General features: G+C 45.4%; 1 protein-coding gene across 2 annotated transcripts in view; it reads left to right on the top strand.

Moving 5' to 3' along the window:
* Nucleotides 1-13,557, top strand: part of NGLY1 (N-glycanase 1) — a 50,669-nt gene that overhangs the window by 31,233 nt on the left and 5,879 nt on the right. The window contains exons 5-10 of one of the 2 annotated variants that reach the window (XM_030550976.1): nt 5,783-6,002; nt 7,119-7,240; nt 8,695-8,840; nt 9,874-9,984; nt 11,117-11,281; nt 12,617-12,805. In XM_030550976.1, the coding sequence (XP_030406836.1) occupies nt 5,783-6,002; nt 7,119-7,240; nt 8,695-8,840; nt 9,874-9,984; nt 11,117-11,281; nt 12,617-12,805 (953 nt within the window). The remainder of the gene's footprint in view (nt 1-5,782; nt 6,003-7,118; nt 7,241-8,694; nt 8,841-9,873; nt 9,985-11,116; nt 11,282-12,616; nt 12,806-13,557) is intronic. The other variant, XM_030550977.1, reaches the window with a different exon arrangement.

Here is a 13,557-nt window from a genome sequence, read left to right as displayed (position 1 = left end):
TAGAAGGCTTTCCTCTAGCAGCATCCATAGGGTTGGCCTGGACGCCCCCTGGAATGGCGCCTTCATGGCGCCCAATATAGGGCTCCACCAACCCTCCACCCCCTCAGTTCCTTCTTACCATCGGTGACGGCTAGCTGGAACTTTGCTCACTCTCGCAGCAAGCGCCTTAGCGCAGTGTCTGATAGACCTTAGTTGTATATAGTTCTCAATTTGTTAATAGTTGTTTCCATATAGTTATAGTTAGTTGGTTGTTAGGACGTTTCATTCCCCCTCCTGGGGTATGCTCAGGTCTCCAGGATTTAAGCTCTGCGAGGCCTGTGGCAAATTTATGCCCAAGAGTGATCCTCACTCTTCCTGCCTGCAGTACCTTGGTGAGAGTCACCAGAAGGAGACGTGCTGCATTTGCAAGGGTTTCCACCCCAGAACGCTTAAAGACCTAGAGCAGAGACTAAAATTCCTGCTAATGGAGGCGGCGTTGTGGTCACAATCCAACCCGGGACCCACTGACCGAGCACCTCCTCAGTGCGCAGTGCTCCGGCACCAACGGCACGCGAAATGAGCCTGGATAAAGACTCAAAGGCCCACTGGCACCACCATGGGTCGGCCTCAGTACGGCACCGCTCACCAACTCCGGTGCCAGTAGAAAAGAAGTGGCCAGTGATGGGCCGCTCACCCCTCCCAAAAGTTAAAGGATCGGCGGCATCCACAAGCGGATCAGGACAAACTGCCGCCTCCTTGCTCCCGCCCAGGGTTTTGTCAACTCCCACCCCAGCCGGGGTCCAGTCAAGTCCGAACCCTCCTCCTCCCCCCACCCCGGTCACCGGATCACCAAGGGGACATAAAGCCACCATCGACGCCGGAGGCGTTCGAGGCGGCCTCGGACTTGATGCACCTCCCGGTGCCATCCTCCCCACAAAGGACAGATAAATCGCCGGCGACTGCGCACTCCCTGTTCCACTCCAGGGGTAAACCGCCATGATGGCCCGCTGGTCTCCATCTCCGGCAGCACCTGTGCAAATACAAGAACCGCACTGCTCCCTGGAGTCAGGGCACCGATCGTTGGCAACTCAGGGTACTGCCCCTCCATGATCCTCCTACTTGGAGACCTCGGAGTCGGAGGCAGACTCTAATTATTCCAGCAGATCACAGAGCAGGAGGTCAGGTTGCGGCAGAGTTACCAGTTATACCCAACACCCTGGCAAGAACAATGGCATCCTCCTTCCCAATAGCCCTTCTGGACACCCTGGGCTTACCATCAGAGCCAAGGCTAAGTCCATGGTCTGCGGTCCAGAACTGCAACAGTGTTGTCGGCATCCTTCATCCCACAGTCAGCACTGGCACTGCCATTTGGAGGAGCAGCACCATTGGCTCAGACAGTTCAGGCACTGATACTTCAACCAGCTCTGGCACTGTTTCTCCAGACACCCCGCCAACACCATCAACCTCAGTACTGCCGGACTTGTCAGCCCCAGCACCAACCATGATGCTGATCTCTCTGTCAGCTCCAGCCCCACGGATCGAACACTGGGTGCCGAGGGACCCCGGGGTGCTGAGGGTAGCGAACAGGGCCCGCTATCTGTTCTCTCATCCTCTTCCTTGACGAAGCGTTTGTGGGGACATCTACAGAGACGGCCCCGGCTCTGGAGGACAACTGTGTTCTTCAACAGCTCCTGAGGCAGGCCACCCAAAGCCTGGGGATTCAGGCATAGGGAGTGGAGGAGAATGTAGACCCTGTCGTTTGTATCCTGGCCCCCTCCGGCCCATCCAGGGTTGTGTTGCCACTGATTAAAACTATAACTGATACATCTAAGAATCTGTGGCAAACTCCCACTTCTCTGGCCCCTACAGCCAAGAAAACCGAGTGCCAGTACTTCATTTCCTCTAAGGGTTACGAACATCTTTATACCCACCCTCCCCCGGACTCTTTGGTGCTCGATGCAGCCAATCAGAAAGAAAGCCAAGGTTTTCAGGGCTCTACCCAAAAAAAACAAGGATGCCAAGAAACTGGACCTATTTGGCCAAAAGGTCTATTTGACTGGGGTCCTGCAGCTCCGGATAGCCAACCAGCAGGCTATAGTAAGCTGCTACAGGCATAACACCTGCTTGTCTATGGCTAATTTTGCGGAGCTCCTTCCCCAGGAAGCTCGGGTGGAATTCTCCACACTCATGGAGGAGGGGAAACTGGTCTCCAGAGCATCGCTACAAGCAGCTCTAGACACGGCGGATGCAGCCTCCCACATGCTGGCTATAGGGGTAATGATGAGACTAGGCTCCTGGCTGAAGGTCTCTGGACTACCACATGAAGTCCAACAGACCATCCAGGACCTTCCTTTTGAGGTATCAGCTCTTTTCTCTGAAAAGACAGATAAGAGACTTCATAGTTTGAAAGACTCAAGAGCTTCCTTGTGATTGCTGGGACTTCGCATGCCGGCTACCCAGCACCAGCATTTTAGGCCTCAGCCCGCCCCTTGGCCTTATCAACCACAAAACCACCAGAATGTTCTGCGTAGGCTCAACAGGAGTACTCGGAGGAGACAACCTTTCTCCTCTGGGCAAAACTCTGGCCAGCCAAAACTCCCACCTGGGCCTAGATGGCTTTCCAGTATGATCTCTGGATCACAGAATTGTAGAATGTCAAGGTTGGAAGGGACCTCGGGAGGTCATCTAGTCCAACCTCTTGCTCAAAGCAGGACCTCTTGCTCAAAGCAGATTTTTGCCCCAGATCCCTAAATTGCCCCCTCAAGGATTGAACTCACAACCCTGGATTTAGCAGGCCAGTGCTCAAACCACTGAGCTCTCCCTCCCTTGATCCTTCCCATTTCACCTTCTCATTCCATCTATCCCCTTTCTACCATGCCTGGGTCCTCCGCATGGTAGAGAGGGGATATGCCATCCAATTCTATACCCCCCATCCTCCCAAACCTCCTTCACCATCCCTCTTCAGGGACCCCTCTCACGAGCAACTTCTAATTCAAGAAGTGCAGTCCCTCCTCTCGGTAGGGGCAGTGGAGGAGGTTCCTCAGGAGCGAAGGAGCAAGGGTTTCTACTCCCAGTATTTCCTAATACCAAAGGCCAAGGGGGGCCTCAGACCCATCCTGGACCTGTGACAGCTCAACAAGCATGTCCACTCCAGTCTTGGCTAGTGTCAGTGTATCGGCCAGCTCGAGACGCTCTGGACTGCATTGTAACCCTGCCCCGCCCTGTGTTGGACTTCCTTCTGTGGTGGCTCGACCCACGAGTAGTTTGCGTGAGAGTGCCCTTTGCCAGCCCTCAGCCCTCTCTCTGGTGACTGATGCCTCGGATCTGGGCTGGGGAGCTCACCTGGGGGACCTCAGGACTCAAGGCCTCTGGTCTCAGATGGACCTCGCTCTACACATCAGTGTCAAAGAGCTGAGAGCAGTGTGTCTGGCATGGTACGCTTTCACAGCCCACATAATGGGCAGGTGTGTTTCAGTCCTCACAGACAACACCGTGGCGATGTTCTATATCAACAAATAGGGGGGTGCATGCTCCTCTCCCCTGTGCCGGGAAGCCCTCGCGCTGTGGGACTTCTGCATAGAACACCCGATCCACCTACAGGCATCATACCTCCCAGAGGTTCAGAACGCACTGGCAGACAGCCTCAGTCGGACATTCCAGGTCCACAAATGATCCCTTCGACCAGATGTGGTGAACTCAATCTTCCAGTCCTGGGGCTCTCCCCAGATAGACCTTTTCGCCACTCGTGGCAACAGAAAGTGTCAGGCGTTCTGCTCCTCAGGAGTCACAGCCCTGGATCCATCAGGGATACCTTCCTTCTCTCTTGTGTGAGCCATCTGCTCTATGCTTTTCCAACTATCCTGGTGATCCACAAGGTGCTCCTCAAGATCCACAGGGACTGGGCTCAAGTTATACTCACAGCGCCAGCGTGGCCACGCCAACACTGGTTCATCTTGCTCCTGGAAATTTCTGTAGCGGCTCCACTCACTTTACCGCTGTTCCTGGACCTAATCACACAGGACCATGGCTGACTCCAGCACCCAAATCTGGAGTCCCTTCACCTCACAGCCAGGATGCTCCGTGGCTAAGTGCCGTGGAGCTGTCATGTTCGGACTGGGTCAGGCAAGTCCTCCTGGGTAGTAGAAAGCCTTCCACTAGAGCAATGTACCTTGCCATGTGGAAACGATTCTCCATCTGGGTGGAGCAACGCCATCAGTTGCCTCTCCTTGCCCCCATACCATTCATACTGGACTACCTCCTGCACCTAAAACATCAAGGTCTGTCTCTGTCATCAATAAGGGTCCATTTAGCTGCCATCTCTGCCTTCCATCCGGGCTCAGATGGGTTCTTGATTTTTGCAAACCCTATAGTCAGTCCCTTCCTCAAGGATTTGGACGGGCTCTTCCCGCACACTCGTCAGCCTGCCCTGGCCTGGGACCTCAATCTAGTCCTGTCCAGACTTAAGGGCCCCTCATTTGAACCACTGGCCACCTGCTCTTTCTTGTATCTCTCGTTCAAGGTTACCTTCCTTGTAGCAATTGCCTTGGCTTGGAGGGTTTCAGCGCTCAGGTCCCTCATGTCTGAGCCCCCTTACACAGTTTTTCATAAGGACAAGGTCCAACTTAGATGTCACCCTGCTTTCCTCCCTAAGGTTGTTTCCCAATTTTACATGGCCCAGGACATTTTCCTCCCAGTCTTTTACCCGAAGCCACACTCCTCCGATAGGGAGCGCTTACTGTACTCACTGGACATATGTGGAGCCTTAGCCTTCTATATAGAAAGAACTAAGCTGTTTCGGAAGTCTGTCCAGCTTTTTGTGGCCATGGCGGACAGAATGAAAGGTCTTCTTGTATCCTCTCAGCAAATCTCGTTGTGGATCACATCTTGCATTAGGGAGTGTGATGGCCTGGCAAAGGTGTCCACCCCGCTGATTACTACCCACTCCACAAGGGCACAGGCCGCCTCGGTGGTGTTCCTGGCGCAAGTCCCCACTCAGGAAATTTACAGGGCAGCTATGTGGTCCTCGATACAAGCGTTTATGACGCGCTATGCAATTACACAACAGGCCAGAGACAATGCGGCCTTTGGGCAGGCCGTGCTTCAATCTGTACATGACTCCGACCCCACTTCCTGAGCTTTGGCTTGTGAGTCACCTGCTTGGAATGGACATGAACAATCACTCAAAGAAGAAAAAATGGTTACTCACTTTCTCGTAACTGTTGTTCTTCATGTCCATTCCAATACCTACCCTCCTTCCCCTCTGTCGGAGTAGCCAGCAAGAAGGAACTGAGGGGGTGGAGGATCGGCAGGGCCCTATATTGGGCGCTATGAAGGCCCCACTCCAGGGGGCACCCAGGCCAATCCTACGGATGCTACTAGGGGAAAACCTTCCAGCTGGCATGCACGCAACACACACACACACACCTGCTTGGAATGGACATGAACAACACATCTCAAAGAACAACAGTTATGAGCAAGTGAGTAACCATTTTTTCCATACCTTTGGAAAAATATAAGAGTTATTACGTTCTATGCTAAATTTCTCTGTGTTCAATCCTTTTCTGTTCAATTCCTTATTATAATTTCATTTTGGCTGTTTGTCTTTTTAAAAAACATTTACCATTATTAAGTCTTTAAAATCTAATTTTTTAAAAAATACTATCTATATAATAATTTCTTGGTTGATACTTCAACTCTGAGTTATCATAAAGGTCCAGATATCGTAATTATGTAGATATTGGAAAGGTCAAATGAATCTGAGCTTTGTTAATGTTGTTTGAATTACTGTGTTTTAATGTTATAGGAGCCCATGTGAATGAAGATGATTTTTTGTTGTTGGAGCTCTTGCAGTGGTTTAAGGGTGAATTTTTCCAGTGGGTGAATAACCTTCCTTGCAGCAAGTGTGGTGGTCAGACAGAATCGAAAGGTATCTTATCACCTAACGATGAAGATCTGAGATGGAATGCGAGCAGAGTTGAAAATCATCACTGTAACCAGTGCAAGTTCAGCAATAGATTCCCAAGGTAAGCATAACCTTGGAGTTTCTAAAATGCTACTTTGTGTTTGTGTATTTTGTAAATTATTGGGAGATTGTTGCTTGTATTTTGTTTTACATAGATTGAAAACCCCTACTATAATACATACATAGATCATTTTAAGCAGTACCATGGGGTTGTTGTGGGCTCTGATATTTATATTTTATCACCAATCAGCCTAGAATGCTTAATTTTAAACAAATTATTGCATTTAAAAAGCGGGCCCTGTTTTTATACTGAATATTTGACTGATCTTACCAAGTGCATTTTCTGTATATAATGATTGTAATTAATAAATGCCATTATCAAAATGGTTTTTAAAAAGAAACAAATAAACCATTGCACTCTTTTGGGGAGCCCACAAAAGAGGGCATCCTTCTGCTGACTGTAGCAGCAGATATGTACTAATTTCAGAATTGTCCTGACATCTGTCAATAAGGTTAGGGTACAAAAATCCTACTTACGCTGAGTTTTTTAAAATAAGAACAGTCATGTAAATTTTCTCTCTCTTAGAAACAAGGAGATGGTCAGCCAAATGTTAATTTTGTCCAGTGCAACAGTCATCTTCAGCAACTAGTGTGAACTCAATGGCACTAAGAACAGATATCCTGTTAATCAAGAGGACTACAGTAGAACCTCAGAATTATGAACACCTCGGGAATGGAGGTTGTTCATAACTCTGAGCAAAATGTTTCAAAAGTTTACGCCTGCACATTGACTTAATACAACTTTGAAACTTTACCGTGCAGAAGAAAAATGCTGTTTTTAACCATCTTAATTTAAATGAAACACACAGAAACAGTTTCCTTAGCTTGTCAAATCTTTTTTTTAAAACTTTTCATTTATTTCTAGTAGTTTACGTTTAACACAGTACTGTACTGTATTTTCTTTTTCCCTTTGTCTCTGCTGCGGTCTGATTGCATACTTCCAGTTCCAAATGAGGTGTGGGTTTACCAGTCAGTTCGTAACTCTTGTGTACATAACTCTGAGATTCTACTATATAATGGTTTAAAGATTTTGAAGGGGGAAATATATATTCCTGTTAAAGTCCATTAATGTGTACAAAGCACATAATTTACAATGAATAAAGTTTAATTTTTCTAGGTATAATAATCCTGAGAAACTTCTGGAAACAAGATGTGGGCGTTGTGGAGAGTGGGCTAACTGTTTTACGCTGTGCTGCAGAGCTATAGGATTTGAAGCTAGATATGTCTGGGATTCGACAGGTATCAGTGCTCTAGAACACCTTAAACTTAGTATAAGCATGCATAAAAATGGGACTTACACCCATTAGATGTATGTGTTCTTGTTAGCTAACTGGTAACCTCTGAAGTTTCACAGTATCTTATGAACAAAATCTAGGTTAAATTTCCATCTTGTCTGATTACATGAAATATTCTAAAAATGAAGTTAGACTGCTATTTTCAACGTGATGAAATCTTTATATCTTACATTACATATTACATTCAGGTTCTCCTACTTTCAGTACAAATAAGCAGAATTCATTGTTTGTGCTTTCACATTTAAAAGGAGATATTTCTGAAGGAATAAGAAGAGAAAATGCATTTTTCCCTTTTCACAGTTCCATAATATTACTCCTGGGTGAATTCTGTGCTCAGAATTCATATCCCCTGCAGATTTTTTTGCTTCCCTGCAGAAAAATGACACTGACAGGGAAGCAAAAGGAAGCTGCAAGAGCAGTCACGCACCACTCCCTAGCTGTGCAGGTACATTGTCGCAGGCACCTGGAGCAGCAGCAGGGGAGGGGTCATTGTACAGGGAGTTGCTCCCCCATCCACCCAACCCCTGTGCATCCAAACCTCCCATACCCAGACATCCCCCACCAAGTCTCACCTCATACACCCAGACCCTCTGCCTTCGAACCCCCACCCCTGTACCCAGACCACCCTTGACTGAGCTCCCTGCATTCAATCCTCTACTCTGAAGAGCCCCACCTCCTGTACCCTGACATGCAGACCCCCATGCCACTGACCCCCACCACAACAAGCCCCGCTTCCCCAGAACCCAGACCTCCCTGATGAGACCCCCACACTCAGACTCCTCTGCTGAACCCCAGCCACTTTCACCTAACGCCCCTGCAGAGTCCTATTGCCATGGCACCTGGAAACCCCCACAATGAGACTCTGTGAATCCAGATCCCCCATTGAACTGCCTACACCCAGATTGTCCCACACAGAATCCTCTCACTCCACACCTGGATACCCCCACACTGAGCCCGTTCACACTTAGTTCCTGCCTGCTTGAGCCTGCTTGCCCCACACCTGATGTGCCTCACGGTGTTTCTGGGGCAGGCTCAGGCCTTATGCTGTGTCAGGGTTGGGTGCAGCCTTACCCCTAAATGCCTGTCCCCAGGGTAGGGAGCGGGGAGGCTACAGGATGATCTCCCACCTTTGCGCAGCTTGTGGCCTGTGCTCCCCACTGCTATGCTGGAGACTCTGCATTTATTTATTGACAAATAAAACTTGCAGAATTTTAAAATACTGTGCACAGAACTTAATTTTTTTTAATGCAGAATTTAATGTTTTGGCACAGAATGCCCCCAAGAGTAATGTTATGCTCCCCATTTAATTGATTTGGAAGAGTTTAAATATCTCAAACTGTAAAAATAGAAAACCCATCTGAAACATTCATTGTTTTCCTCGGCCTGTCTCTCATGCAGATCATGTGTGGACTGAGGTATATTCTTCATCCCAGCAGAGATGGCTTCATTGTGACCCTTGTGAAAATGTCTGTGATAAACCTCTTCTCTATGAGATTGGCTGGGGAAAGAATCTCTCCTATGTAATTGCATTCTCCAAGGATGAGGTAGGAGTAGGGATAATAATATACTATGAAATAAAAATACAGATTTGCCTTGAGAAAGACACTGTGCATCATATACCATTTTAATGGGATCTGCTAGATCAGGGGTGGGCAAACTATGGCCCATGGGCCAGGATAGTCCTGCCCGGCCCCTGAGCTCCTAGCCCGGGAGGATTGCCCCCAGCCCCTCCCCTACTGTCCCCTCCGCCCCCGCAGCCTCAGCTCACTTGCTCCGCCGCCAGCGCAATGGTCTGGGCAGCAGGGCTGTGAGCTCCTGGGGCAGCACAGCTGCAGAGCCTAGCCTGACCCAGTGCTCTGTGCTGCGTGGTGGTGAAGGTGGTGGCGGCAGCATGGCCTGGCTCCAGCTGGGCGACATGGCTGTAGCACCGCCAGCCACCAGTGCTCCAGGCAGCGTGTTAAGGGGGCACGGAGTGGGGGGGATTGGATAGAGGGCAGGGGAGTTCGGGATGGTGGTGAGGGGGCAGGGGTGTGGATAGCAGTTGGTGCGGTTGGGGAGGGAATAGGGGATTGAATGGAGGCAAGGGTTCCGGGGGGCAGTCAGGAAGGAGGGGGGATTGGATCGGGGGGCAGGGGGCAGTTAGGGGCCGGGGTTCCAAGGGCAGTTGGGGACAGGGAGAAGGGGTGGTTGGATGGGGCAGGAGTCGGGGGGGGACAATCAGGAATGAGAGGAGGGATTGAATGGGGCGGTCAGGGGACAGGGAGCGGGAGTGTGTGGATGGGGACAGGGGTCCTGGGGGTGGGGAAGGTGTCAGGGAACAGGGAGGTTTGAATGGGGCAGGAGTCCTGGGAGGAGTGCAGATAGGAGGTGGGGGCCAGGCCACGACCCCCTGCCCTAACCGGCCCTCCATACAATTTCCGAAACCCGATGCAGCCCTCAGGCCAAAAAGTTTGCCGCCCCTGTGCTAGATTATTGTAAGGGAAGACAGTCTCTTGATCACATTGTCTATTTAAAATACACACATTTAAGAGGCAGAGTATATATGTATTTTTTTAACTTCTGCAACTTATACATGAGGTTGTTGATGTCACCTGGAGATATTCCTGTAAACACGAAGAAATACTTTCTAGAAGGACACAGGTCAAAGAAGCAGCATTGCGTGAAACCATAGAGAGGCTTAATAAATTGGTACGTAGCTTTACTTCAACTGATTTGTTAAAATGACATGTATTGGAAACAGACTATGTAAATTCTTTGGACAAGGGAGCCCAGTCTTGATAAAGGTCTCTGTGTACTACAAAGAATTTAAATATTGCTATTTATATGTTGTTTGATTTTTCATAAGACCACTTCAGGACTAGTCACAGTATAGCAATTTTGTCAGTTGAGAATTCTTAAAATGAAGTTTTCCTCTGTGAAGTAACTGTAAAAGTGTCACCTACTTATTCCAGTCTGTTCTCTGCATAGTCAGTCATATTTCCTTACTTTGACTGGGGGAAAGGAAATTATTACCTTTTACTCCTGTTGGCTCTGCAGAGAAAGTTTGACATGGAAATCATTGAGACAAAAATAGACTCTCAATCCAATGCATCTTAAAGTCACTTTATTAAGAAAACCCAGCCTTTTAAATCATATGGTAAGAGTACGGTATATAATTCTTGCTCTACATACAAGACTTTTTAGGCTCACTTGATTTATCTTGAAATGTAATGGTATGATTTTACTCAGTTCTATTGCTTCTTAAAAATATGCAACTCATACTGCATTTGTAATTGCATTCATCAATGTGAATCTATTCTTTCAGGCATGATATGATTTTTATGCTTAGACTTATTCACCAAACCAAGACTTCTGGTAACCAGAACAGTCCACGATGTAGAAGATATAATTATTGGGTCAAGCCTGTTTTTTTCTATTCTCAGACAAAAAACTACATTAAGATTGAGAGTACATATCTGTAATTTAGAATAAAATACATTACAAGGATGTTTTAATGATGCAAAAACATGCATGAATACCATGAAATTCAATTAGAGTTTACTTTAAAAGAAATCCAAACAGATTAAGGTATGGACATATGCAGTTAGACACGCAAACATTTTTTAAAGTCACTGCATGATGCCATGCAGTAATTATGCAATTAGGATTGAGGCATATTAATGCATGTGATCCCAGTTTAATTTTTTAACAATCAGTTTAAATCTAGATTTTTTCATGTTTATTTCTGTATGGTATCATTCCAGGACTGAGATACAGTTGGAACTAATCTGAAAGATTATTTCTTCTTTGAGGTTTTTTGCACTTTATTAAATTATTACAGAGACAGCAAATCTTATCAGAAAGCAGAAAGAGAGTGCTCCTGGAGAGGATAATTGTGGAACTTGTTGAGTTCATTTCTCCCAAAACTCCTAAACCTGGTGAACTTGGTGGAAGGATATCTGGTTCAATGGCTTGGAGAGTAGCCAGAGATGAAATTGGTTCAGAGGTATTTAATTTGTGAACTGGTAATCATTTTAAGGGTGTCTAAATTGTTTGTCTCTTAATTATAGGCTCATGGCTGACATTCCTTTGATTAAAGCTACAACATAACAAAAGCAGGAAATTTAAGAAAACTGAAATTAAGATGTTTGGGGAATCAACACATTAAATTGATGACAATTGCCTCAAGAATTCTGGGGAATCTAATTAAGCTTGAGAGAGAGAGAGAGAGAGAGAGAGAGAGTGTGTGAGAGTGTGTGTGTGTGTGTGTGTGTGTGTGTAAAATATAAATCAGGGCCCATTGTGAATGTGTAACTGCAACTCCCATAAAATGAGATTAATTAATATTTACATAAACCTCCCTAACCTCAAGGTTCTTGGTTAAGTGGAGTTTTTTATGTTCTTAATTCCTTATGTTGAGAGACAGAATTTCCTAAAAACAATCCCTCTAGATAGGCCAGTATGCAAAGGTATCAATTATTCCTGTCATTTTGCACATCCTTTTCTGAGTGATCTTTGTCATCCTTTTTACATCAAATGACGACAATCTAAATACTGAATTAGAGCTAGTTAAGTGGAACTAATGGATTTCATAGCAATGCTCAGATTTGAGATACTAGTGTTTATTTCAACTATACATATTTTAGGGGACATTATTTCTGTCTTACTGAATCTCATGATATGAAGGATGATTAAAAACCTATTTTTAAGTGCATATACTCCATTTTCCCTTGTTTTCTGATTATCTTTATGAAATTCACACTTAATCTTAATTTTGAAAGCCCACCTTTATTTTTGTTTCCCTATCAGATTTAGAAAGGCATTGTTCTGTAAATTGCTACAGTTAGCTGCAACTTTCAGCATTAGTCATTGAGCTATGCTTGCTCTCTTAATATACCTTAATAATTTGCTTTTTTGTCACTGTTAAATCTGAATAACACACCTAATTCCTGCAGCCCCGTGTCATAAAGGAGCATGAAAAATCTTTTGTAAACAACTATTTACTGTAGACAGACTCATGGTATCAGTTTTAAATTTAAAATAAATTAATTCTTCTTTCTCTGTGGAAGATTTATATTTATTCTAGCAAAGTAGTGTAAAATTTCAAAGTTGGGGCAAACATTTTTCAATGGCAAAAAAAATTCTAGTATTTTTAAATAGGCTGCTGTACAGTTTCTCATAAAGAACTGAACCTCTTTGATATACTGCTTATATAATAGATACATTATCAAATATATATATTTGCCAGATGTTTATGCTAAACAAAAAGCAAAAATAAAATTAGCCTGATCCCTTCAAATATATCGCAAAACAACAATGTATAGCTTTTGGTTTTATTCAGATGAGAAAAGAAGTCATTTTTATTCCAACTGGGAAAGAGAAGACGTCTAAACTCTTCCACCTCAGTTACAATATAGTGGAAGATAGCTATACACGAGTTTCCAATAATAATGAAAAAATCACTGGCTGGGATAAAGGTGTGTGGAAGACCGAGTCTCTATGGAGAAAGGTTGAAACGGATTGGAAAATGGTAAGGATTGCAATTAAAGAAATTTCTGTAGAGTTTTCTAGATTAATAGTCCCATTAAAGTCTAAAATTACTAAGCATATTTTGCATCAAATTTCTCTTAATGCTTAACGATTCAGTTGGAGTTGCCAAATTTTACTGTCCCACTTCAGATAAGATTGTTAACTGATATGAGAAATTGGAAATAAAGTCAGCTTGCCTTTCAGAATGGGATGACTGACTTCTCTGCAGATAACAAGAACCCTACTGGAACACTAAAGTTTATGCCCTACCTTCCCCCTGTGTTCACATAGACACACACACTACTGCACATATTAATAAGGAATACTTCTTTTCAAAGAATCTAAATTGTTTTTTCAGCAGGGGTGAAATAGCTTTGTAGTATATCATATCTCTTCATTGCACAGACAAAAAGGAAGAAATTCCTTATGCTAAACGTTACAGCTCCATCTGCAAGAGGGGAAAAAGCTGTCAGTTACCCAGATTATTGAAGACCCTGCCTAAACCCTTCCCATCTGCTGACACACTGAGCAACAGAAGGATCATGCACTCCAAATCTAAAGAAGGAGAGGAATTAAGGCTAAACTGGGGAAGGAGACATTTACTAGCAAACAGCCACCAAGTAGTGACTATTGTTTTGCTCTCCCTAACATCGTTAGCCTGACAGCTCCCTCTGTCCAGTCATACCAGCAACTTAGGCCAGGCTTTGCCTCCTATCCACAATGGAAAATGAAGCTTACCAGAGAAGTGAATTT

The sequence above is a fragment of the Gopherus evgoodei genome, chromosome 2 (genome assembly GCF_007399415.2).
Source record: "Gopherus evgoodei ecotype Sinaloan lineage chromosome 2, rGopEvg1_v1.p, whole genome shotgun sequence".
In the NCBI taxonomy this organism is placed as follows: Eukaryota; Metazoa; Chordata; order Testudines; family Testudinidae; genus Gopherus; species Gopherus evgoodei.
The sequence above is the reverse complement of the archived record's forward strand: the minus strand, read 5'-3'. Positions and strand labels throughout refer to the sequence as shown.